This window comes from Phaeoacremonium minimum (assembly GCF_000392275.1).
Source record: "Phaeoacremonium minimum UCRPA7 unplaced genomic scaffold PA7_03_scaffold_134, whole genome shotgun sequence".
NCBI lineage: Eukaryota > Fungi > Ascomycota > Sordariomycetes > Togniniales > Togniniaceae > Phaeoacremonium > Phaeoacremonium minimum.
The window spans coordinates 187,302-214,163 of NW_006921041.1; the positions used below are offsets into that span (position 1 = coordinate 187,302).

The 26,862-nt window shown below is 49.9% G+C and overlaps 4 protein-coding genes across 4 annotated transcripts; 2 read left to right on the forward strand and 2 right to left on the reverse strand.

Moving 5' to 3' along the window:
* Positions 1 to 427: 427 nt before the first annotated feature.
* UCRPA7_1860 (putative mfs transporter protein) lies at positions 428 to 2,073 on the forward strand (the record flags this gene model as incomplete). The annotated part of the gene is made up of 3 exons (XM_007914439.1): positions 428 to 701; positions 761 to 1,418; positions 1,476 to 2,073. The coding sequence occupies 3 exons, from the start codon at positions 428 to 430 to the stop codon at positions 2,071 to 2,073; spliced, it is 1,530 nt and encodes a 509-aa protein (XP_007912630.1).
* An 8,496-nt stretch (positions 2,074 to 10,569) lies between these two features.
* Positions 10,570 to 12,515, reverse strand: UCRPA7_1861 (putative glutamine synthetase protein; the record flags this gene model as incomplete). Its single annotated transcript, XM_007914440.1, has 11 exons — positions 10,570 to 10,594; positions 10,652 to 10,695; positions 10,752 to 10,903; positions 10,965 to 11,093; positions 11,144 to 11,208; positions 11,267 to 11,297; positions 11,356 to 11,399; positions 11,495 to 11,961; positions 12,212 to 12,304; positions 12,391 to 12,426; positions 12,513 to 12,515. The coding sequence occupies 11 exons, from the start codon at positions 12,513 to 12,515 to the stop codon at positions 10,570 to 10,572; spliced, it is 1,089 nt and encodes a 362-aa protein (XP_007912631.1).
* A 5,700-nt stretch (positions 12,516 to 18,215) lies between these two features.
* On the forward strand, positions 18,216 to 18,977 carry UCRPA7_1862 (putative pheromone precursor protein 1 protein; the record flags this gene model as incomplete). The annotated part of the gene is made up of 1 exon (XM_007914441.1): positions 18,216 to 18,977. One exon carries the CDS (start codon positions 18,216 to 18,218, stop codon positions 18,975 to 18,977), a length of 762 nt encoding a protein of 253 aa, XP_007912632.1.
* A 776-nt stretch (positions 18,978 to 19,753) lies between these two features.
* On the reverse strand, positions 19,754 to 20,274 carry UCRPA7_1863 (putative duf1640-domain-containing protein; the record flags this gene model as incomplete). Its single annotated transcript, XM_007914442.1, has 2 exons — positions 19,754 to 20,183; positions 20,243 to 20,274. The coding sequence occupies 2 exons, from the start codon at positions 20,272 to 20,274 to the stop codon at positions 19,754 to 19,756; spliced, it is 462 nt and encodes a 153-aa protein (XP_007912633.1).
* Positions 20,275 to 26,862: the final 6,588 nt, after the last annotated feature.

Genomic DNA, 26,862 nt, shown 5'->3' on the forward strand with positions numbered 1-26,862 from the left:
CCCTGCTGAGCATGCATCTTCTCTCCCAAACGGGTGGCAATGGTAGTACATAGTACTGTATGTCGTGACAATGAGCGATTAGATAGCCCTGCAGATGATGATGGCTGACCCCCGACGATCCTTCCTCCGCGCAGTGGCAGCCCTGCAGTGAAGCCAGTGTACGGTAACCTCCATTGGTAGCAATACCCGACCAACCGTGCAAAACCTTATATTGTGATAGATAATAAGCCAATGTAACACGTACTGTACCGATAATATATCTCGCACCACGCGAGACATCGTCTTAATAAAAGCCTCGTCCCGTCCCGGTGCCTTGGGTCTCTATTCTGCTCTGGGTCCCTCGACTTGCCATCCGACCTCTGCTGCTTCCTTGCATCTGCAACATCTGCACCGCTGGTCCACGGACACACAAAAAGGGACAATTACAATGTCGATCGCAGACAAGGATACCTCCGTCGAGGTCAACCCTCCGACCAAGGACGGCAAGGTGGTCGCCGATGGCGATGGAAGCGACCTCGAGAGCTCCCAGAGCGGCCCCGGCGTCGTCGCCGAGACGGCACGCGTCCTCGACCACGCCGCCGAGGTTCGTCTCTGCCGCAAGTTCGACATCCGCATCCTGCCCTTCCTGGCTGTCATGTACTTGTTCAATGCCCTCGATAAGGGCAATTTAGGCAATGCACAGACAGATGGTTTGAGCGATGGTGAGTACTTGGCATGTCCTTTATGTGACTGTATACACATGGACTTACACGCTCCACAGACCTTCACTTCAAGGACGGCCAATACAACCTGATTGTCTCCATCTTCTTCGTACCATATGTCATCTTCGCGCCTCCAATCGCCATGCTCGGCAAGAAATTCGGACCAGCACGTGTTCTGCCCATCATGATGTTCACCTTCGGCTCTATGACGCTCCTATCCGCATCCGTCCAGAACTTTGGCGGCATCTTCGCCCTACGATGGTTCCTCGGCATGGCAGAGTCGGCCTTCTTCCCCCTCGTCATCTACTATTTGACCACCTTCTACCGTCGTGGCGAGCTTGCTCGGCGATTGGCCATCTTCTACGCCGCTTCTAACATTGCCAATGCCTTCAGTGGTCTCTTGGCTTTCGGCGTGTTCCATATCAAGTCCAACATGTTCGCATGGCGTTACCTCTTCATTATTGAGGGCTCCGCCTCTGTTCTCTTCTCATTCGTTGCCTTCTGGTATCTGCCCAAGAGCGCGGCTACAGCGAAGTTCCTCAACGAGGAGGAGAAACATCTAGCCTTCTATAGAATTCAAGTCGACTCGTCATCTGTCGTCGGAGAAGAGTTCAACCTGAAGGATGCCCTCAAGATCTTCACCTACCCGAGCACATACGGTTTCTTGCTCATCGAAATTTGCCTTGGTGTCCCACTGCAGTCTGTGTCACTGTTCCTGTAAGTAAATTCTCGAATGCAACCTCGTAGCACTCCCGGCGCTAACACCACCCGCAGGCCCCAAATCGTGCAGCGCCTAGGCTACTCCAAGGTCAAGACGAACCTGTACACCGTCGCGCCCAACATCACTGGCGCAGTGATGCTGCTCATCCTAGCCTTCAGCTCCGACTTCACGCGCCTGCGCTTCCCGTTCATCATCCTCGGCTACACCTTCACCTTCATCGGCTTCATCATCTTCGCCTCCATCACCGACGTCGAGGCCCAGATCCGCGTCGCCTACTTCGCCACCTTCATGATGTGCTGGGGCACCTCAGCGCCCTCGGTCATCCTGTCCACCTGGTACAACAACAATGTCGCCCACGAGGGCCGCCGCGTCACGCTTACCTCTGTCGGCGTCCCGCTCGCCAACGTCATGGGCTTGGTGTCGAGCAACATCTTCCAGACGCATGACGCCCCCAAGTACCTTCCGGCTCTGATCACCACGGCTTGCTTCGGCGCGACTGGTGCGCTTGTCACGGCGTGCTTGGGCGCTTACATGATCTTCGACAATAAGCGTAGGAATCGCAAGGCGGGCATCAAGATTGATGCCCGGGATGTGCCGACCCAGAGATTGCGGGATGGACCGAGCTCGCCTGAGTTCCGATGGTTTTTGTAAAGTGGAAATTGTTGTCAAAAAGTTGTGCTGTTGGAATTGTAGTGGTGGGTTGATTTTAAAAGATAGTCAAAACTCTTGCATTTAGGCAAAACAGCCTCAGATGCTTTAATGCTAAGTTGTGTGTATCGCCATATTCATGATCTGACGATTACTTCGAAAAAAAGTCTATCTTCCATTCTGAGGAACTCCCTTCCATTCCTATTCCAAACACAACCTGTTTATCAGAAGCTTGTCTGTCTGGCGCTTCACGATGACGAAATCATCGTCCGATCAACGGAAGATTCTAAGCGTTTGACCATTTAATGATGATAGAGAACGATAGTCCATCACATTCGCAATTTAAATCATTTCTGAAAGATTCAGGCTTCAGTGCAATCCGCAAGGACACGCCGGGATTCAAGTCCTTCAACTCCAAAGACCTCTGCACAACTTGGACCGGGAGCCCTTCGAAAATGAAGAGATTGAAGGAGACAATTCCATCCCATTTTTTGACGCGACTGATACTTAGCACTATTCTGTCTTTGAGATTTGAAGTAAAAACTTACAAAGTTTCTCTGCTTACTTGAGAATATCTCCAATCTTTCGCCTTAATTTGCGGAGTAGTAATGGGATTGTTGAAAACATCCTTGCTTGCAATAGGGAGAAACTTGAGAGAGTCAAAATTTGTAGCAATGTGACTGGTCAGTATCCATTGATGGGTTTCCTGTATCGTGATCAATAGGACTGGATCTTTGAAATGTTTCAGCCCGGTCACGTCTGCGACTTCCATGGTCAGTTCCGCACGTAAAGACCTCGATGCTGGCTTATCAAAGCCAAATGGTCGCCAAGAATATAAAGCAGTGGTATCCCAACATAGATTTCTAAATTCTTGGTTAGAAATGATATCTCAAGTCAGATTATATACTTGGCCAAACCTGGCTTACTTTTTGTCGATCTCTTGCCACGCCTGGTCGACATTGAAAATTGGAGTGATGATTGATGGTGATAACTGCACAGAATCTCGACCAATACTTCTGCCGAAATCTTCAATGTTGCGATCATGAATGGTGACAAAACCTTTGTTCAGCTGTGAGCTTACAGACAAAGTGTCTGCAGCGGCAATAACTGAGGCTGTCTGCTGTAAGTTTCGTTGTACGGAGATTCTGAGATCGCTGTGCTCTTGGCTCTCATCTTGGTAGCAGAGGCTTTCTGGATGAGGTCTTTCACCCCTGGCATACTTTTGGGTATACTCTCTTGCCACTTCTCGAAACCGTTGATGATCTGTGATATACAGTTCGGCAATCTCAGGCACAAGAGGGTCTTCGACATTCGGACTTGCCAACAAAGCGCACAGTGCAGTCAATAACGCGCCTAGGGAGTATCGACTTGAGGCTCGCTCTGAAAACCACCAGTCGTTGCTGCCCCCGGCTAAAGCCTTGGTATTAAATAGATGGCGATTCAATTCGTTGTCGTTCCACCAAGACTGATAGTCGGCACATATGAGGCCGCTAGAGTCTATATTTGGATGAAAGATTTTTGTTTGGAATCTCAAGGACGGTGCTAGGGATGGATTGCCTGCTGGTATCTTGACAGTGATCCAGAATATCCCTCCTTCGTACGGCGTATCGGGTGGTCCTTCAATGCTTGCGAGAATCTTGTCTAGGCTGTCTTCGACGGGGGCAGCACTAACGAAAGGCACATTGACATGCCTTAAAGTCCTCAGCTCCAAGAACATCCTTCGCGCTACGGATTGTCCTTTGTCCGCGTTGAGAGAAAGACGTAGAGATTTATCTTTCCACATTTCTTCGTCTTCTGCCTTGACTTTGGCAATTGCATCTCCGTAATTCGACTCCCCAGATGTAAAGCTGAGTTCTGGCAAGTTGGCGCCTTTCCTTTTCAACAATTCGGACACAACTCGTTGATTCTGAGGAATATCTAAAAGTGCGGGTACTTCAGCAGCCCCTTTCTCAGCAACATTATTCGTCATCTCAATCTTGGTCGGTCTCGTGTTGTCCGTGGGTAGACTTTCCAGGCTCACGGACTCTATCGTATCGGAAACAACGGACATCGAATACAGTGGCGATTCTGCGGACTCGCCGAGATGATCCTCTTCAATATCATCCTCGCCAATGATATTTGAAATTTCATGCTGAATAGATTCTGCAGTATAGAAAGACCGGCTACTGCCTGTAAATTTGGAGACGGAAGGTACCGCCCTAGATGACGCCGGCCTCGTGACCAGGCTTAATCGGTGGCTGGCAGTATCTGAAACAAGCCGCTGCGAGACGGATGTACGTTGGCTCGAAGCGACTTCTTGAAGAAGCCGTAGGCTTTTAGTATCGGAGATCGATTCAATCTCTTCCTTCAACAAGGCCCGTTGCTGCTCGAGAAGGCCAAGCGAGCTCGTGATTCCCTCAAGACCGTCCATGAGGTCCCTGATCTTGTTGCTCAAGGCTTCAAATTTAGCGGAGTCGTGAATGGACCAGCGTGTGACAGCCCAGGCAGACTTGTCCTTCTGGTTCTTCCGGATCCGGCCACGAAAAGCCTCAAAGCGCTCCCTAAAGATCATCAGTCCCTTGGCCGGCATGACTTGCACGGCTTTACCACCATCTTTTAATTCGTAACGATCAGTCACGACATCCGCTTTCCCCAGCAGCAGTTGCAAGTGGTTGAGCGATGATGCGATGGCCGGTCGGATGTCCGGGCGATCAACTGCTTTGTTATACGGAATTCTCTTGCCCTTCGGGCCAGGCACAAGCCCCAGCGATTCGCCCCACAAGACCAAGCGGATTCTTTGAAGAGACAGCTTAAAACTCAATGCTTAGGATTAAACTTGTCTGAGGCTGTTTGTGTGGCCTACTTGTGTGCAAAGCAAATCAAACTCCTCCCCAAAGTCACGCGCCCGTACCACAATGTCGAAATTCTCAATGCATGACGCAAAGAGACCTGCGATGCCCAAGACGCCTAAGGCGAGCCCAACGGGTTCGGCCATGTGGTGATTGTAGGAGACGTCAACCCAGGAATGAGACGTCGTACGATCTATACTAAGGTTAGTAGACTAGTGGCAGATCTCAATAGAAGTTGCTATTGAACATGATCGCCATTTCCATCATTGTATGTTATTGAGTGTAGTGAACACAAAGCTCGCGTTAGAGCTACGCGTGGGGGAGCCGCAATCTGCCTTGCGATTTGCCTCCGAAACGCCACCGGGTCTAGAGCCTGCATAGGACACATGACATCGACTTTCCAGGCGGTACCCAGGGCTCGGTACAAGTCGCACGCCCAGGAGCAGAACAAAGTGTTATACTGATTTAAGACGCCGAGAGAGTAGCTACTGATAGCTCTACTCTACCTGTTATAAACTCTCAGTCATGTCACCAGCTGCGTATCTTCTGGGAAGCCTTAAGGGAACGAGAGAAAAAACATCAATGTTCAGCCACACCACAGAATTGTTGCTACTGAATCAGGCGGCATTGTCCTTCACGATGGCAGCACAGCCTCGCCAGAACGAATAAATAGCGCGGTTCAAAGTTGATACTGGAGCATGTTCATGTTACAATACAAGAGATGCGGTAGCGCGACCAGCCTCAATTTTTTCAAACTTCATATATTCTCCTGACTCTAGGGCACAATTAGGTCTCTGAATTCTCGCAGGCTATGTTTGCAACGTGCCGCACGCTGTAATGTATTGACTTTGGGGAGCACGGTCTTACCCCTACAAGCTGTTAGGTGACTTGATTGCTCTTACTTATTTTCACTCCCTTGACTTAGCTTTTATTACTTGCAATACAAGAATTGCTGCCCCTTCATTCTCAGTACGATCTCATGCCTAGGAGGCTTCTTTTTATGTGTGTTCTAAGTGATATCTTCAGAGGGTGCCGGGCTGGCCTGTTTGAGCGTGCGCATTATTTTTGAGTCTCAAGAAATACATGCCTAACCCACAAATTCGGGATCTTGGACTGCTGAAAATCCTCTATCACCCGTGGCCGACGATCCGAGCCGAAGCTAGGTGGGGATCAAACGCTGCCGTAACGGAGCAGTGAGGGCCGGGCCTTGACCGCTGGCTTGGTGCAGCAATTCTCCGAGCAACACTAGCAACACACAGAATCATGGTATCTTTGTAAAACAAATTAGCAGCATGAGCTGTCAGATGACGAGCTGGATCTATTGTATACAGACTGTCGATTTAGTAGCGATCAAGCGCATCGTTGTCAAATTCTCTCGAGGAAGGACTGCCATAGGTCGAGAGGCTTGTCTGGTCCCCAACCCTTCTCCGCAACTCCGTTCCGAAGTTCCTCCTAACAGTTCAGTAATCAACCAAGCGACCAATCATGCTCTTCAGTAAACCTAACCTGGGCACATTGTGACGATGTATAAAGTCAACGTACGTCTAGACGACCTACAGTCAATCTTAATCAATTCGATCTCATTATAACATTCCACAAAATTACGAAAATGGCTGCCTCCGCCGACAGATCGACCCCGTATATCCCGCTAGCCGGCGGCGCTGACGATGGCTGGTCAAAAGAAGATGAAGCAACGGCAACATGTTTCTGCGGCGCAGTACAGCTAGTATTCGTGAGCACTCTCGTCACTCATCACTCATCACTCATGGAATCCTGCTCGGCCAGCTAACCAGTCTCAGCCAACCCAAGGTCCGGGTCTGATCTCTACCTTCGTCTGCAACTGCACAGACTGCCGCAAGCTCACGGCGTCCATGTTCGCATCCAACTTCACTGTCGCAGATACACACCTAAAGCATGTGAGAGGGCGTGACAACCTCAAGACGTTCAGCATGAAGCGCACCATCGCCTCGGGCCATACCATGACAAACTACTTCTGTGATATCTGCGGCACGCTCATGTATCGTGTCGGCACAGCCTTTCCAGGAAAGAGCATTCTGCGCATCGGAACTGTAGATGATTTCAACCTGCATGAGACCAAGTTGAGGCCGCGAGTGGAGATATACACTAAGGATCGCGCGAGCTGGGTGCATGCTGTTGATGGCGCCAGGCAATTTGAGGGCAGTGCTTATACTAAGCCGGCGCCAAGGGAAACCTTGTAAAGCTTATAAAAGGATTTGGCGTTTGACGTTTTATTTGGATTAACTCACTGATTGACCTCTTGCTGTTGGATGGTGAAGTCACCGGGAACAATGGTTCGTCCGTCACCTTCCCTGCAACTCGAATTGATTGAAGTAACAATTCCGTTTTTTTTTTTCCTGTTCGTGGTGAATAGCTCCCTCTCACACGCTTTCTTGCGTAGCGGTGTTACAGAATGTCGAGAGGCACCTGAAGTAGTTCATTTCCCCACACTCCATGCCAACTACATAACCTACGAATATTGATCAGGCCTTCGACCTTTAGTCTGCAATGTGATATTGACTTGCATCTTTGCATCAAAGTCTTTTCCATTTTCTTCAACGAACTGCGACCAAGTAATTCCGAGATAGTGTGATGCGAGGTGCTTGTTAGCAATGACATATGCAAAACACGCAGGTCTCCAGAGTACATGCACCACAGTACCGAGAATGCTGCTGCCTGCACGTGCCTGGTATGACAGTCCTAGGAGGTGAGACGCTCAGCCACATAAAGGCATCTTTCTGCCTATTCATCACATCTCTTCCAACTAATTACTACTTGATGTGACCAAGTTGATCAACTCTGCGTTTTCCAGTCTACGGCCTGCTGGAACAACCAAGACAACCACTCAATCAACACAAGAGTAGTGTTTGGTGTTGGCCACCCTCGCCGCCCTCGCCGCACACGTGCGAGCTCAACAGGGATGGACTCCAAGATGTCTTCTCGGTCGTTGCTGAACATTGGAAACGATGTTGTGATGATGATATTGGACGAACTCCAGCAGGCAAGTCCTCGTTCTGTTGTGTCCATGAGCCTCGTCCACTCGTCCTTCAGAAAGCTGGCCCAGCAATGCCAATACCGCGAGATGGAATTCGACCACTCGTCCGCTGCGTCCGATCGCCTGAAGCTCGCCAGTGAAAAGCAGCTACTATCTGCAGTCAGGTCTCTGAAAGTGAAGGGCGATGCAGTGAACGACAAGAGCTCCCCTTGGGGGCTTTTGGCTGACCTCGTGCCAAAAATGAGTGGCCTCAAAGACATCACCATCACGTCAAACAATATCCCCACGGAAATGGTCGAAGCAGTGCAGAAGTGCCGCGATGCTCGCTTGCATATTGTTATCTGCTGTCATGATAGGGGGGAATGCCTCACTCTCAAACAGTTGAAGGGCGTTGCCAACCTCTACTCGCTCGACGTTGATGCCACCTACGGACACTCTGATTGTTTGCATGTGACTGAGCCGCTGAGAGACGTCTTGCTTACTTGCTCGAACTTGCGTATCCTCAAAATTGATATCCACCAGCCACGAGCTGGGTGCGTCATGTACGGACTTGGGCCCCAGTACCTTGGGTGTGGCTTCAAGGATGGCGAACGCCCACCACCATTAGAAGTCTTGGAGCTCACAGATTATCCTTTCGGCCGTCCTGCGCCGAACGACGTAGCTAGGGGTTTTGGCTATCATTATGATGGGTACCCAGGAAGTGTAATGGAGGAGGACTACTGGGCGGATACCTTCGACTGGACACGTCTCCGTCGGTTGCGGACCAGATCAGTCTGGCTTGCCATGAAATTCCTGCCGCATTTGACCGCGCTTCGGGAAATTGAGATCACAGGCTTAGGCAAAGACGAGGATCTCAAAGCTTTCTATGCCCAAATTCCATCGAGTCTTGAGCGAATTAGTGCGCCAACGCTCGAGAGCATTGGCATCGACAGTGTGCTGAGACATAGCAGTCATTTGAGATCTCTCCAGCTGCACAGTAAAGAAGATGGACGTGACACATGGAGGGAGCAGACAGTGAATGCTGAGTCCTTACGAGCCATTCGCGACCAGTGTCATCTTATTGAGGAACTCGACATCGACTTGGCCAGAGACGGAGAGTGGCCCTATGAAGTGCTTGATGTCTTAGCGTCCTTCCCTAGGCTGAAAACCTTGAAGCTCTGGCTCGAGCTAGGGAGGAATTCCGACGGCAGCGCTGTAGAACCATACGCCACCTTCTCGTCGTGTGGGACGCTTTTTAAGTATCTTTGGGACCACTCTGCAGCTCAACCACCGCGTCTTCGAGAACTGCACGTCTTTTCTGGAGCGTATCGAGATATAGGCATCGGATATCCCAGCCCGAACGCGTTCTGGTCGAGGTATAACTCCTCGACATTCCTGTGCTCCCTCTCTGAGCGCGACGACGAAGCATCCCAAGGAGTTTACGTCACGACGTGCCCAAATCTTGATGCTAGCGAGAACAAGGCCTTGCAGCTTGCGTTGAAGCATGGGAAAGATCCGGAAAAGTACATTGACAGGGAGTCTGGGGGTCGAAGTAAGAAGGCAGCCTCCAAGCGTACAAGCCGTCGCTCAGGCAGACGAGATAGCTTTGAGGACGAGAGAGAGAGGACGCTTAAGCATTGGGCTGATCAGGCGTCACAAGAACGAATGAAAGTGGCTTGGAAAGGACCAACGTCACAGAATGCTTGGAAGCCACATTATTGAGGTGGCTAAGGACGTCATAGGCCACCAACCATAATTTGATTGTGATTTGCAGGTCGTTTGGAGGTATGTAGCTCTAGGAGATTGAATAATAAAAGTAATAGTGTGAAATTATCAGAATATGACTAAAGGGAACCCGTGTGTTGTTATCATTGTTGGTGGAGTCTCTTCACAACTGTCGGGGACCTCGATGCTCTTTGCCGTGAAAAGTTGGTCCTGTTTGAAAACCCTACAACTGAGCATCAGAAAGAGGACTATTGATTGAGAACATTTTACTGCGTTAAATTGATTACTGTGAAGAGAGACAATGGTATTATGTCTCACTGTGTATCTTATGGTGTATCGGGCAGTAACCTCATAGGGATGATGAGAGAGTGCGATGACTGGGATGGGTTTCGTGCACTGAAGGAAATTGGGGACTACCGATGATTATATGCTGCCTAGGAAAATATATGGCCGATAAAAGAACTTAGATAGCAACATGGGCGGGCTCATGTGAACTCGACTATCATTCTCCTATTTCTAAAAGCTCGTCGATTCGGTCTTGCCAGGAGTATCACTGGCTAAGATTGACTCTCGATGAGTTATCAACGCGTTAAATTTTGGTGAAGTACAAACCGGAATCTTGCAACTTTGCTATTTTAGTCAACGAGATTTGCTAAGAACGACACAACACTATCCTCTGGGTAGATATAGATTACATGTCACTCCACAAGCTGAGTCATGTCCAAATAAATAAGAATCACAGATCAGACAGTCGCAGCATGTTTAGGGGTAATAGTCGCAGTCTTGATATAAAGCTAACCACTGGAACAAAAAAGTCCCCTCCACCTAGACGCAAACCTATGTTTAAGGAACAGGTAGATTCTCACTTCCACGCACTTTATCATCGCTTCCATGCACTCTTTTACTTCTACCACCCACTCTACAGCGTAGCCACCCCCAGAATCACCGCCGTATTTACTCCGAAACACCTCCGAAGCATCTATTCAGTCTGTTAGCTTAGGTCCCCCGGGTCAAGATGGCAGAGGATATCACATACGTCTCCATAATAATGCCGGTGATGCGGTAAGGGTCGGCGTTGCTCTGTATACATTCATTAGTCTTCCAACCATCTTAAAAGACCGAAGGAGTCTACTCACGGCAGGTCTGCGGTCCTCGAAGTAACCATAGCCCTTGGCGCCAACTTCACGGGGAATACGGATGGAGGCACCACGGTTGGCAATGCCCCAGGAGAACTGGTCGATGGCACCGGTCTCGTGACGACCGGTCAGACGCTTGTCGTTGTCCTCGCCTGTACGAACTAAGTCAGTGTGGCTGATCTACACGAGGCAATTATTGGATGAAAGACGGACCGTAGACGGCAATGTGCTCCTTGTGGCGGCCCTCGAGCTTCTTGATGGCAGCCTCAATGTACTTCATACCGCCCTCCTTGCGCATCTCCTTGGTTGAGAAGTTGCTGTGGAGACCAGCACCGTTCCAGTCTATTCATTATTAGTTTTGTACAAGTATCGCTAGAGAGAGGTATGCTCACCGCCGGGGATGGGCTTGGGGTGGACTGAGATCTTGGCGCCGAAGTCCTCAGCGATGCGGTTCAGCCTAAATCGATTTATCAGAATTGGTTCTTGCGAACTAATTGGGTCCGATCAAAGCCTACAGGTAACGAGCCATCCAAAGGTGATCACCCACTGGGCTATTGTTAGCATATCTACTCTGTCAAATTTCAGGAGCATCTTTTCGACTCACTCTCAATGCCCAGGCAGGGGCCAATCTGGAACTCCCACTGTGCGCTGCACGAACAATCACGTCAGTTCTTACAACTTCACCAAAAAGGAAGATTAAAGGCCTTGCAAAAAGCTGGACCATGACTGTCGGGGTTACTCACGGCATGACCTCAGCGTTGGTGCCGGAGATCTTCAGGCCAGCGTACAAGCAAGCCTTGTAGTGGCTGTCGACGATATCACGCTGGACAACCTTGCCAGCGCCGACACCGCAGTAGTAGGGGCCCTGGGGAGCAGGGTAGCCGTTGGTGGGCCAGCCATAGGGGCGGTCGGAGAGGTCAAGGAGGGTGTACTCCTGCTCGAGACCGAACCAGGGCTCGTGCTCGGCGTGAGCCTCCATGAGCTTAGCGCACTCGTGTCGGAAGTTGAACTTGTTAGGTGTGCCATCGGCGTCCCAGCACTCGGCGAGGACAAGGATGTTGGGGGAACCGCGGAACGGGTCGGGGAAGATAGCGACGGGCTTCAGGTAGACATCAGAGTTGTCGCCGGGGGCCTGGCCGGTGGACGATCCATCGAAGTTCCAGATGGGGAGCTCCTCAACCTTGGGGGTCTTGCCCTCGTCCTTGAGAGTCTGATCTACATGTCAGCGAACATTCCTTGAAGCTCTGAGCGCGCCCATTGCTGTTTCTGGACGATTGTGTGGAATAAGATTGAGCGGCCGCAGCGGCGTGGCTCTTGGCGCTGGCAGTGATGAACCCGAGCCTGCGGCAACGAGGAGGCGGTGTCTGCACCCGAGAGTACCCGCTGCGTGTGCTCGTAATATGGACATTGGGGCTTCTTGCTGGCGACAGAACACGAGCGGAGGGGTCCGTTTGACTCACCCTGGCCTTAGCGCGAGTTGCGCCCTCTGCGTCAATCCAGATGTACTCGGCGATGATGCTGCCCTTCTGGTCGAGCTTGAGGTACTTGTTGAGCTGTTGAGAAGAGTCACGTTAGCAAAAGAGCCCATTTCTCGGCGTCTGTGCGATCGCCGTAGCCATTGTCCGGTGTGTGCACTTACAGTCTCGGTGCGAGAGATAACAGCGTCGGTGGTCGCCTGATTGCTAGTTAGCCGCTGCCGCCTGACTGGTTGTTCCGCCCTGCGTGACGTGGGCAAGGAGGGGTTTGGAGGGGCAGGCGCACCATGATTGCTGGATGTGATTTGAGTCGCGGGGGGGAAAGCGCAACCGGTTCGAGATAATGCTATTTGGATATGGCAGGAACTGAGGCGGTCGGAGAGGAGGAACACTGAAGCAGACGAGACGCAGGAGAGGACTCAAAAAAGAAGAAGACGAAGAGGAGCAGGAAGAACAAGGAAACTAGCGAAGAGGCTTGGGGGACCACTGGAGATTTCTATCTGCGGCGGCGAGTCGGGCTGGACAGTGCCAGGCGGCACGGTGGGAACGGCAAGATAAGGAATGGGGTGAATTGAAGACTACTGTTGGCTACTGCGCATTATTACGGTGCTTGATGGTGCAGCAAGCAAGCCCAGCGTCTCTTGCTGGGGAAACTGCACCTCGCACTAAAGGAAGGCTAGTTGATTCAGGTACATGCAACACGCGAGACTACATCTACATCTACACCTGCAGCCAGCCCGAGTACGGTAAGGTAACGTTGAGAGAGGTAATTACAGGCAAGGTAAGGTAAGCTGACCGGCCCTCAACCCCAATTTGCCAGCGGCATAAGGCAGGGGAGCAGGAAGTAGCTCGCACTTGGCCGCGCATGCATATGTATAGCAGGTACTCGTGTTGGTTTATGGGTGAAGACGGCGGCCCTTTTTTTCAACGACGGACAATTTGTTGGAACAAGTTCACGCATTTACGGCCTGCTCAAAGGCAGGGGGGGCCGTAATCGGCGCACCGGTTCAACCCCGCCAAGGCCGCCTGTGCCCCTCTCACGGTCGTCCTTCATTTGCTTGAGCCTCATTGGCCGAGCTGGAGTCCGTCAAGTCCATCGGCATCGTAAGGTAGGACTAAGGAACTGACTGTCCGACAGTGCGGCAATTTCTCCGCGCACACTCACACAGACACTCATACCACCACGCGCGCACATAAAACGCAGTCGTAAAATGAGTGAAATTCTGAAAAAGCCGATCAAGCAACTGAGAGACATTATGCCAGCTTCCCAATAATATCGCGTGGGATGGTCACCACCTTGCACGCGGCGGGAGCGTGGGGTGGGGTGACGGAATGGCGGGGGGAGGCCCCCCAAACTGGTTGGTCGAGGTGATAATGCAAGCACCAGCAAGCATCAGATAGATGCAGTGTAGCTATCGCAAACATGGCCTGTGATCGAGTTCGAGGCGTATTCCAGACGATCATGATGCACAAGTTGTGACGTCTTCACTACTGTTTATGGCATTTTCAATCCGCTTGGAAAGCAGTCTCCAAAATGGAAAAGAGCTGTGAGGTCATAGGGGCATTTTCATCCATATTTTGCTACTCGACTTGAAGTGTCATCTGAAGGGGTTGAAGTCAACCCGCAGTAGTCCATGAGGCTTTCGTGAACCACTGATCTTACGCATACTGTGCTGTAGGTGATGCAGGGGTCGTCGTCGTTCGGTTGCCTGTGCTTCAATGTCACTGCTGCTACGGCGGCAGACCACGTCTTGTCGCCACCGCCGCCGCCATCGCGGCCAACAAAACGAGTCATTAAAATAGTCGCCTGTTATCAGCAGCACCACCGCAACAACAAGCAGCATCATTGATGGTATGGGGTTTGGTGGTTCGAGAGGACCGGTTCCTGCAGCCGGGCTTGCTCCAGAACCAATAGCCAATGGCCGAGGGCATATTTTCTCTCCCTGACCTTCACATATGTGTCTCTGAGGTGGTGCTCCATCCAGCTGGCCTTTTTTTGAGGGATTTCTCGGACGCACCAGGCCGACAGTGCGTCTCCGCTTTGGCGGGGAAACCAATTCAATCTCCCTGGGTCGGCGTACCTACACCGACTGGCTATTTGATGGCTATAGCGAGGTATGGATATGTGAGGTGAGCAGTAAGGGCTGATGCATTCATTGTTGGGTTTTTTGTTCCTGGACCCATCCGTGGGAACGAGCTAAGATCCGAATTGAATCCTTTTTTCACTATCCAAGAGGCGAAGCCGGAACGACATCGTTGAGAAGGAACTGACCCCTAACGATATGCCTACTCGCCGCGAACCTTGGAAGTGTTGAAACGATGATCCGATGAAAAATCTTTGTCTGTTTACACAGTATGGAGCCTACCTCTTTCTAATTATGGTCTTTTGAGTACCTAGGCAGGTTGGGTTGGCGAGGCATGTGCGCTACTATTATCTAGCTTCCCCAGAAGGACTTTACCCGATGTCGATTATTTCCAGGCGCCTCAATGGCCTGTGCGCTGCGATGTGGCTGAAAAATAGGTGATACCTGACAGGCTGGTGCAGACCACAATCGGCCTATTAGCCGCAGTACTGTTCCTCGTACTGTACCAATGGTGCAGATTGCTCGAGTCGGGAGATAAGGACCCTTCTCGCTCGCTGGCTGAAGCGCTCCGGGGTGAGGAAACAATTGCAAAACTCTATTACCGCACGCCGTCGCCCGAGACGCGGCCCGCCAATCGCAGCCCGGCGACGCCTTCCACTGTTCATCCAGGTGTGGCCTTATAAGGTAATGGCAGTTACCTAATTGGTGGCCTCGACCATACACCGTCGTTCCTGGACCCTGCAGCTGCCGTGCTGGATGGGCTGGGCTGGGCTGGGCTGCCCCTTCCGAGAACGTACATACTGTATGTCTCGTGTCTCAAACGGAAGTCACTGCCAGAGGGTCCTTCCCCAAAGTCCAGACTGCATACAGATCGTGTTACCTAAACAAACCGCCACGCAGTCATTGCCCAGACTCCAGATTCATGTTCCTGCCACGGGATGCCCGTAGCTTGGCCCCTACCTTAGTCAAGATGCCGTGCGTAGCTGCAGTCTCCCTCCCGCCTTCCCCGGGAACACCACTTGCGACTGCCGTCTCTCGCAACAATTCCCTCGGTCTTGGCGGTTTGCGCTTTCCCGAGAATTCGTGGTGGCAGAAGGCGCGTTGCACGCGTGCCCTATGATGTTGCTGTACCATCATGTAACCATAGACTGAGGCATTGGATGATCTGACTTGGAGCTCACACTAATTTAATGGACCTTTAATCTCTCATTACCTAGGTAGATATGTCTCTCGTATGAATTTGCCGCATCTACTGTACAGAAATCCCTTTACACGCCTGCGGGGAATATCCGGAACAAGGGGTACTGACGACAGCCGGCCGCCGTGCTACTGCGCCGTTCCCGGGTCCTGCGTCGCCGAGGCGCATGGAGTAAGGCGCCGCTTAATCACTCCGGACTACCGCGGAGCCATAGCAGCTTCGCTACGCTTTCTTTTCAATGTCAAGCTGAGGACGGGCAAACATATCAAATCCAGACTCATGAATGCAGAAATTGCCATTCATGTTGCGGCCACCGCCAGCTCAGCTAAGCCTCCGGCCCAAAGAACGCCCGAGGCCAGATATTCAGAGCTGTCTTTGTCCCAGACGTCACGGGCAAGCCGGCATGGAGAACACGCTTATCTCCTGTGCCATTCGGCATCAGGTTGACCCAGAATAATGCATTGCCGGCGATAGGTTTGAAGGCCATCCCGCCATCCTCGTGCTCCCTCCACACCCGAGCAGTGACATCTCCTCCTATTTGAGAGCTGATCGGCTTGATATACGGGAAGTAGGTTTCACCGTCGGTACAGTTCTCTTGAAGAATCACAAAGAAGGTCGCAACGCGGTTGTAGACTCGTTGCCTTCCATTGTCCCCATCCTGAAGCCGAGGTCTTTGGAACCAGTCATAATGAAGGTCAAACTTCTGTCCAGGCGTGTATCGAACCATTTGCGCTACACCCATCTCATCTCGTCCAGGCGCCATGAGTGTCCCCATGAAGTGTTCTGCCCTACCAAGCACACACTCGACGGTGGTGTCATCAGCCGGTAACGGCGCACTCAAAGACGTTCGAGCTTGAGATTGGGCACTAGAGCCATAGCCTGTCACTGGAGATGGCTCGAGAAGTGCCTCACCTGCTCGTATGAGCGAGGTGGCTTCAGAAGGCGCTACAAAACCATGGATATACACAAGCAAGGGATCAAGTGATACCAGCTCGGTTGTGTACCGATGTGAGAGACACTGAATGTCTTCGGCTGATAGTGCAGAGAGGGGACGAACAAGTTTCAATAATGATGGAGCTAGACATGCAAAGACAGCCACGGTGAGACCAATGATTAGTAGTTGCCGGTGTGTCGTCGAGAGAAGATTGACCCTGGGCCTAGTTTGGGGCTTTGGCTTGGCTCGTAACGAAGTAGAAGGTCTCGATAACATAGTGAGCATGGGTATCACAACCAATTAATACTAGAGTAAAGAAGGCTTGACAAGGTGGCCGTGGTTGCTGTCACAATGGCTTGAGCAATCATCAAACTGCAAACTGTTCTCTCCGTTAAGAGAAGTGTTGTGAGGGGGCTACCTGCCGAATAACCCGACACGGCTAAAAGCAAGATGCATTCCATGATCGCCAATGATCTCTCCTTGATCTGAACGGCGTCGCTTATCTCGATGGCTCTCGATTTAACATTGAACTGTAAATCTTTCTGCAGATGCCCGCATGTGCTGAAGATCATGAGATTTCAATAACATGTTGGGTGATTGGGTGTGCCAACACCAGATACGAATCAGATGTCAAGATGCAGAGCGGGAAACCCCAGAGGATTGCACATTAGAGCAAATCGGAAGGTTGATTTGTGAACTGTTGGTATGTCTCCTATGAATCGAGTGAAACTTAATGTGCCCCTTGCTGCCCCTTGCTTTTCATGCCTCCTCGGGAGAAGGGTTTTCGTGATGCAGCGGTAGTCTAGCCAAGAAAACGCCATTCTGCAACTCTGCTAAGTAATGAGACAAGTCTTTTTGTTTCTTCAACTGGAATGACCTCGCGTATTTGTGGTTGGGAACGGTGTTTAGTGGTGGCGCTAATGATATTCTTTGACTCGTCGAGTGGCTTCTACCCGATTTCCTAAAAGGGGTTTGAATAGAGCCTCAATCAATTCTCAGGGCTTTCAGTCGCCCCACAGATCTAGACACATCACCAACACCACTAACTATACGATGAGAATTTTCGCAACAGAGTGCAAAGTCCTGGAAATGGTCTGAACTCTCTGAATTCCCCTCTTCTCTTTATTAATATCAACAACCGAGAAACTCGTTCCTGAACCACTCTCGGAGCCTTTCCGTATGCCAGCGAGGTCACCCAAATTGCCTCCCTAAAAACTTCAGTCAAAGCGTTGTGAAATGCTTTGTTCCATATCTGAATGAGCCTGCTAAGAAATGGCTACACCCTTTCCTATTTTGTGCCTGAATAGGAGGCCACAGGCTTCTAGTACTCTGACCTAGCCTCGCTACCGAGCAGTCATCACTTGGCGAGAACGACGGCTTTCAAGTTCTCCTGAACAAGATCTTTGATGAATCACTTCTCGAGTTCGAAGTTCTTTGAAATCTTGCGATTTGTGATTTCGGTCGAGGGGGTTGAGACCATGTGGTCCGTTATTCAGTTATTGTTTGGAGGCGGCGACCCACCATCCTTACTGTTCTCCAGGCCGCCATCTCTCAATAAGCCTCCTTAGACAGCACAACACAGATATAAAGCTTCAAGATGAAAGGCCATCTTGCTTTCTTTTCCTCTTTTCTCTTCGTCTTCAGACAAATCGAAAAGGTCAAAAACCCGAATTCGACAAGACTTTATTGCCTTCAAGCAAGACCAACACGCAACAAGACCCAAGTCAAGTCAAGATCCTAGCCAGTCAAGACCACTCAACAACTTATACTATCATGAAGTTCTCTACAATCATCACCCTCGTCACTGTTGCGGTGGGCGTCAACGCCGCCGCCATCGCCAGCCCTGACGCCGAGGCAAACCCAGACCCTTGGTGCACCAAGCATGGCCAGTCGTGCTGGAAGAAGCGAGAGGCCGAAGCCAGCCCCGAGGCATGGTGCACCAAGCACGGGCAGTCCTGCTGGAAGGTGAAGCGCGTGGCCGAGGCCTTCGCCAACGCCATCACCAGCTCCGGCGGCGTCGTCGAGTCCCGCGAGGCCTCCTTCTCCAACATGCCCGGCAACGCCGCCTACAACGCCAAGCGTGCCATCGACGAGCTCGCCGGCGTCGTCGCTGCCACTCGCTCCGAGCCCGAGACTTTCTACAACGACCTCAACCTCTTCGAGGAGTTCTCGCCGGACGCCGAGCCCGAGGAGACCGAGAAGCGCGACGTTATCACCCCTGAGAACGACAAACGGTGGTGCACCAAACACGGCCAGAGCTGCTGGAAGGCTAAGCGCGCCGCAGAGGCCATTGTTAACACCATCGACAGCTTCGCCAAGGAGGCTCGGGACGTCGACTTCGAGCCTGTCGCCCGTGGCAAGCGCGAAGCCGGCCCTGAGCCATGGTGCACTAAGCACGGCCAGTCATGCTGGAAGCGGGAGGCATCGTCCGTCGAGGCGCGCTGCAACGAGCTCAATGGTGCTTGCAGCGTCGCTAAGCGTGATCTCCATGCCATGTATGCTGCTGCACGCAGTGTTCTCGAGGAGATGGCATAAGTAAGATTGATTCCCTTACCACATTTCAAGCTCCGCTAACCAGCCTGGTAGAGATACACTTCCTTACTCGACCGCCAAATCATAATTCGGTTTCCGGGGTACTCATTTTCCAATATTTTCCTTCGATAGGGAGTTACGGTTCAGCATCCCCCTTGTATCAAAGTTGCTGCAAGAACAAAAACACTCTTCTCTTCGTTGAGCATGTCATTACCCTCTCATAGGTGCCCAAATCCGACCTGCCCACGCATGTCGTGCCTGTGGAGTGGTCGCATGCTTCCATTTTCAAATATACGGCGCTCACGCTTGACGTCTTTTTGGATCACAAATCCGACGATGATCTAAGCCACCCAAAGGGGGGTTGCGGTGGCAGTTTGTCATATGCTGTCAGGGATGGAACCCTCGATTGGCCAACTGGAATGAAAACTTAATTCGCCTTCAAATTCTGTATTATTACTTAGGGACATCACTCACTACAATGAGCCGTACCTCAAATTACTTCTTTCCTGGGCCCACGTGAACTGATTGCCATTGTAGTGAAAGCACTGCAAAATAAGCGCTCGTTTTGTGCGTGTAATTGTTCAAACTCGGTGGATTTCTGTGACTTTCGCCTTTGCTCTCATATGCTCTAAATCTCCGCTGCTCTCCAATCCTATCGCACAATCCTCGCGTGATGTTCCAGGTATAAGCCGTCCCATATTCCAGTGGTCATATACATCTCGAGCCTCCAAGCGTAATGTACATCGTGATTCCCGGTAGTAACGATGAAGTTATCCTCTTTACATCAATAGACGCCAAGCACCAAGCATGAGCGCGGCGAAACCGGTGCACACACCGATCAGCCATTGCAGAGTCTGAAATTTGACCTGCTCAAGCTGCTGCCGTAGACCAGCGACCTCCTGTTCGATCTTGGTCTCCGTCTCTTTGATCTTGAGCTCCTGCGACACCGCCTCTTCTCGTATGCGGCCCTTTTCCAAGTTCAGATCTAACCGTACGCTTGCCTGTGTCCGTCCAATCTCGTCGCGCAACCGTGAGCTTAGTTTTGCGATGTCGTTGGTGAGGCGCTCGTGGGCGGCCCGCGTCGTGTTGGACTCGCTGCTGTCGGCGGAGAGCAGCTCTGAGCGTAGCTTCGCAAAGTCCACTTTCTGTGTATAGGTGGCCTTGGCGGCGTCTTCACGGAGGACCATGGTTCTGGTCAGGTTCTGGATGCTTGAAGATGTTAGCTAGGGATCTTTAGGATAACGAGCTCTTTTGAGATCTTGCTGTACCTCTCCTCTATAACGTCGTTGAGCACTTTCATCATGGCGACAGACTGATCCTCCGTGAAGCCCTCGCTCTGGAGACGCTGGACAAATTTGAGTGTGTCGAAGTGATGGTCTCTTTGCCGTTGGGCGGAGGCATGGAAGGCCCTTCGAAGTGAAGGCCGCTGAAGCAGGGATGAATGCTTCTTCATTTGCCGGGGCAGAATACATCTCCTATACGTCTTATCCGTGTGGAGGCCTTGCGTTTGGCCGTGCCACGGTTGAGTGCTGCTTGTCTGAGCGGATGCGATCGCGACCTTGCTGAAAGTGTTGCTAACTGGGCCAGCCCAGCTTAGGCGTGGAAGAAGGAATCTGGGCAGCACAAGGGCGGCGCTCATGCTCGTGTTCGCCATGATAGCTGGTGGATGGGCTCACGAGCTCAGCTATGGCAGTCACAGCCCAATCGATCTTGAGGTACGGACAAGCAGGTTTGTGAGGGTTTGATGTCAGTCGCCAGTATAAGAATTTACCTCATCTCGGCATTGCTGGCCGGTGCGTGGCGGCTGGGCTCGGCTGGCAGTTGAGGCGCGCTAACCAGAAAGTGTTGCCTCAGGTGTCAACGAATCTACTGCCATAAAAATTTCGACGCTTGAGGCTCACCAAAGACTTTTCCTCTTTTTTCTTCTTTATTCAAAATAACAACGCATAAATCACATTCTCGAGACAACACAATTCGATACGAGGTACCCCTTTGGATGTATCCATGACCATTGAAGTTTTCGGACAGAATGGAGAACAAAATAAAAACGCACAATCTTGGGTGCGGTGCTTTCCTTGCCCTCGTGGTTGTGGGAAGGGCCGCAATGATTGGTCGTACATATCCATGATCCAGACGTAATTTGCCCATCTGCCCAGAGTCCCCCTAGGCTTCATCTACTCGACCTCGAATCATCTCTGCTCGCTTCCTGAGCTATCTTATCCTGAGCTTGATTGTTCGTGACTGTCGACCCACCCGCGTAAAATGGGTGCTTGAATAGCACTGAGCCAGGATCACTTAAAATGCTTGAGCTTAGCGTCATTCATTGTCATTCGCACACATCGTACAAACTCCTATTCTGATGTTCATATTTGCCTCCTGCTTCTTATGACAAGTAACAGCATGCATGTATCCAGCGATTCTCTTACTTTTGGCTAGTCCTCAAGACTAGGCTGCCCCGTGAGATGCCCGCCATTGAATCTCGTCGTGGGATGATGAGCTTGTTGGAGAATTTGGCTACTTACGGCCTCAATTTTCGGGTACGCTCGAGCTTGGCTATTCTAGCCGAAGCTCATGATGCATTCCATCAACAGAAGTTGCCGATCAGTGTGCCGGTCCAACTAGACGGGAAATAATCTAGGAAAGAAGATCTCAACATGAATTTTCCTGGTGAGGTTGAGCATCTAACCTCAGCCCATTGCATACAAGGACTCCCTCGCGCTTTCAAAACGGGGTTGGAAATTGAAGTCGATATTTGATGTATGTTGATTTGATCATACTCCTTAAGTAGAAACAGATAACTGTGTACAATCTCAGAACCCTGCCACAGCATGACTGCTGCCTTCGCTTTGTATGTAATTAGCGAGCGTAGTGCTGAAAGCCGCCCGGCTGATTTGATGGAATGGAAAGCGAACTTAGTTGTGCACCTCACTTTGCAAGTGAAGATAGATACATCATTCAACCAGAATCCATATTTCATCGCTCATTTTGGCCCCTTCGATGCTGAGATGCAGTCCAACCCCTATATCGATCACTGATTCTCACTCAACTCGTCCCAAAGAGGCTATTCGTATGGATTCGTCTGACTTTTAGACTAGAAAAGCTGGAGTCTAGCTTGCAGAGTTGCATCAGAGCTCCATATCCTTGTTTTAGATCCTTTGAAGCCGTTGAAGATGTGTACCCATAAAGATTTAGCTGCATCGAATTCTCTTAAGGCTGGATAAAGCAGTGCATATCCTCAAGTGTAGTTGAGCACAGTTCCAGAATATAGATACAGCCACAGAATTAGCGAGACAGTTTGGAGGCGTGTAAGGCTAGAATTGGACAGTTTATAACGATTCGCAACTGCCATTGGTGTATCTATACGATACGCGGTTGTATCCACCAGTTGTTGGAGCATCTCTTAAGCCTTTAACAGCGTAAATCTATCCCTGAAAGGAGGAAGCGTCCAGGGGCAATCCTTTAGCGAATGCGAACTCAATCGCACTACATTCAGGCGCAGCGTAAAGAAACTGGCATGAGGTCAACCAAGGTTGCTCCTAGCCTTAAGCATCATGTAATGGCTCGTCAGTCTCATAATGATGGAGGTGGCACAAAAGAGACAAATCGAATTGCTCCTATAAGTCACATCCATTTCCGTTGGCAATGATGCAAGCAATGCATTGCGTCAGGTTGCTAACCCCTTTCCCATTCCGCCGGAAACAAAAGAAAAGCCATGACGACATAAGAGTTCGTCATCATTTGATGATGTGGACTGTGCGAAGATAGAATGCCGAGTAGTGACGAAGATATAAAATACCCCATCAGGCCCTAGACCCCGTTAGTATTATATCCCAACCCAACCTTTTTGAAGACGCAACGATCTAAACATCCCCAATACTCCACAAAATTTGGACCACGTACTATCAATTATGTCCGACAACACTAACCCCGGCAATTTTGCTAATCGGTAAGTTTGATCACCACTTTCCAGAGCCGACTTATTTTCAGTGCCTAATATCCTGCAGCCCCCAGGAGGAAGTCCAAGCAATTGCCTCTAAAGGTGGACAAGCCAGTCACTCTGGCGGCTTTGCTAACATGGATGCGGATAAGCAAGTCAAGGTCTTCCACATTGGCGATGACTTAACGGAGATTATTGACTACTTATTAGCGCGACATTGCATCCAAGGGTGGTCAAGCATCATCAGGTTCCTTCGAGCCTGGCAGCGAGAAAGCAAGAGAGGCGGGTAGCAAGAGTGGATCTAAGTAGATGTGTCTATGTATAAGTACGATTTTGACGGGTCAACGCATTGTACCTTGATGGTTGTATTGCATACGATGATATGATTATCGTCGTTGCAGACTGAATGTATACATGAAATCGAACCAAACATTTTCCCATCAATACGTAGTATGAATCTTGAAGGAATTTAAGGGGAAGGTTTGCCAAGCTAAATGGTAACGATACTAGGCAAATGATCCCCTCACGAATAATCAAGTCAAAAAATAATTCTGTGCGAGACTAAGTCGTTGCGATTTTGTCGCGGTTCTGTTTAAATAAAAAGGTGACTTGACCGCTGTGAGAAGACTAGATGACTTCGAAAGTACAATATGACGACCCTACACAATCGAGTAAAAGCTGGTTCACATCCTCGCCACTCTGCCATTAACTTCGCTCTTCTGCTTCGAGCTCCTCAAGAGTCATGTCTTCAAAGCCGGAGTACCATTCGAGGAGGTCAAGCATTATAGGGAAATCTTCTTCGTATGTCACACCGTTGACACCAGAGTGATAGCGTTGGCGGAGTCTTCTCTCGATCACCAAGCAAGTCGGAGGGGGACTTTCCTGAGTGAAGTGCCGCTCAGGCTGCTCCCAGCGCGGATGAAAAAGAGGAAGATTGACAAATATACGCCGAGACTCGAATGTATTTGCCTCATCTGGTAATATTGAGCTGATCAGAGGTGAGAGAGCGGTCCGCTCACTGATTAAGGTCCACGAATAAGCTTGTTCATGGTCCAACCAAAGTCGGACCACCTGCAGATTTTCCAGTTGAGAAAACAATACTGGCCAAACTTGGTTCCATAACTTCGGCTTTTCATCGTCTTTGCTTTTACTTGCATCACTCTCATTCCTTGATAGTGAGTGATCTGGCGTTCGCGTGATCCCAGAAGAACCCAACAACTTCACTTCGAATGCCTTGAAGAATGATATAGGTAGCCTCAAAGTGATATCTAGTTTCTTGGGTGATAACTCTTCGATAAACAAGGGACTACCCATAAGGCGCTTTCTTGCTAAATGGTCGAGAATTTCAAGGTCTATGATGTTAATGTTAGTGTCGGCTACCAGGGACAAGACTTCCTCTTGCCTAGTAGATGCTTTCCATCAGTATTGCGAAGAAGGGAGTAGGAACTGCTCGGCAACTTACATTTCTTGCAAACGAATAGCATTGCAGTCATTATATCACAATCACCAGAGTAACATGTATTCTCATGGCCTAGAGGTTCGGTTGTGATTTGTGCAAGTTCCTCGCATTTCCAGTGTGGACCCCAGGAGGACTGCAATCGCCTTGCCTAGAGGGTATCTGTCTTCTGGTCTCCAGTATCCTTACGCTCGAGACCAAGTTAGTCCTTGACTTTGGCATCGTCGCGCATTGTACATGATGACACTCTGGCTTTTCCCTTTTGTAAGAATACATGGATTGCGCGAGGGATGAAGTCGGTGTAAATAGGTGGTCGGATTTCTAGGGGAAGGAGTGCAAAAACCTGACTTTGATTATGAGATTTCATGACAATTCTCGCGACACGCGAATATCTCTCTGTCGAGGAAATTGACACAACAGGGTTGAGGAAAGGAGGAGAGAAACCCGAAGAGTCGGTCTGCAGGTTGCAATAGCATCTTCTGGTGGGCGGAAGAACCCTAGTCCTTTCCGAGATGGGTTGGTCGGCAACGCGCGCTTCTTTTCTCTCTAAACCTCTGGTGAAGGAAGGATCTGGCTAGATCCCAGTATTCTGCCAAGATGTGCAAGTATGATGGCCATTTCAAAGCCTGCAGACAAGTTTGATATGAATCTTTCAAAAATCGCTGGTGGAGAAACACAAAAATTACATGAAGACACTAATCAGTCGTCAGTGATCCATACTTTGAAACAATCGACTTTGCGCGTATTAGGAAGACAGATTAAACGCAGATAGGTAGTGCTGACGCGCCAAAAAACCTAGCATACAATCGTGTAGACTATATGAGGCAGGATTGTTGAGATCCCTTCACACTCTTGGCTACAACAAGCTTGACTGACGGTCTCCATAACACTTAGGCAAGCCATTAGAAATTCAAGACGACAATCAGGAAGGCGATCGGACTGACAGCTTGCCATAAGCCAAACTCATGCCAGAACTGTGGGTGAAAAAAGTTTACGACATGCAAATATGCAAAACTCAGGTGAGTGAGTGAATAGGTGATGAGAGCCTGGAAAAGCAAATCGTTGATACACTTATCCCAGCAGAAGTAGTTTCATTAAAATGCTTGCGATAATTCTCAAGTCTAGACTTTGAGCGAGTGAGTCAAAAGGAACGGCCAATTTGAATAGATTGAGACTGGGCTCGAACTTCAAATGTTTGGCCAAGCTCAGTACTTGTTGTCTTGATGGCTCGAATGTCGAATGCCTGTTTGCAGTTGTGTTCAAATTAGAACTAGGCTCTCGGGACTGAATTTTCCCCTTTTTTTTTGTTTTTTTTGCGAGCTAGTACAACTTTAACTTCGCCTGCGGTGCTCTGGCTCGTGGACATATGGTGCTTTCCTGACTAGTCAGTACCATTTTCTTTGCGATTCAGGGGGTAGGTAACTAGAGGGCTCCAGAGGGCAAGATTCGAAAAGTGTCATGTTAAAAGACATGAATAGTAACATTATACCATCTACGGGGAATGAGGCTTTGAACTCATGTAGTTCAAAGTATACTGCAGCCTGTTGTGCTGGAACAATCTCTTTTCCGTACTTTCTAACTCGCCAAAAGGCTATCAGGGGCGGCTTTGAAATGCCCAACCTGCATACTTATATGCACTGGTGATTTCTTAAATAGACTTTGGTACACCAACGCTCTGATCTCGTTTATTTCGGACACGAATGATCTTCGCCCTTCGTTCCAACTTGATTTTGTACCTGCAGCTCGCCCCCTGTTCGAACCCAGGTAATAGCGTGTTACTCATGCTTGAAGCATCACACCTTTCTCCATGCTTATGCGGTATTCCACTGTAACCCATGTGACTGTCTTATGAAGTAAGATATATAGTAGGCGTGCCTATAGAGCGTCAGACCTCCTCTCCTAACCCTGTTAGTGGCCAATATCGAGGTGGTGCCCTGATGGCAGTATCAATAAGCTAGATGATCGCACAGATGAAGAGGTAAGTTGGTAAAATGCGAGGTGTAGCACTATCGTGTCAAGAGACACTCAGATGCTCAATTCGATAAATTGGAACAGATTCAATGAAACACATCTCCACCCATTAACCTGGCTCTGGGATCGTCTGTGCATACCGCCCAACTGCACGCGAAGATACACAGCAGAACAACAAATATAAGATAAACTATATCACAAAACAGACTCATTGTCACCAAGTCATCTTTGTTATGGTATCTTCTTCACAGCTTCACATATTGAGCATGGAGGATCAGTCGTTCAGTCCTGCCTTCTCATTTACGCTTTTTTAGACATTCGTCATGAGCGACACAGTTTGAAAGTCTGAAATGAAACCTTCATCTAAATTGATTGACTCGATAAATATTTCATGTTTCTGTGAGAGAATGAACGAGATTCCCCAACCTCGTGTGTAGACCGGCAAACTATGGACTGCCCACCGTAGGCTGTGAACAAGCACAGGCACGTGCTGGATAGCATCCACGGGTTCTAAAGGCACGTGG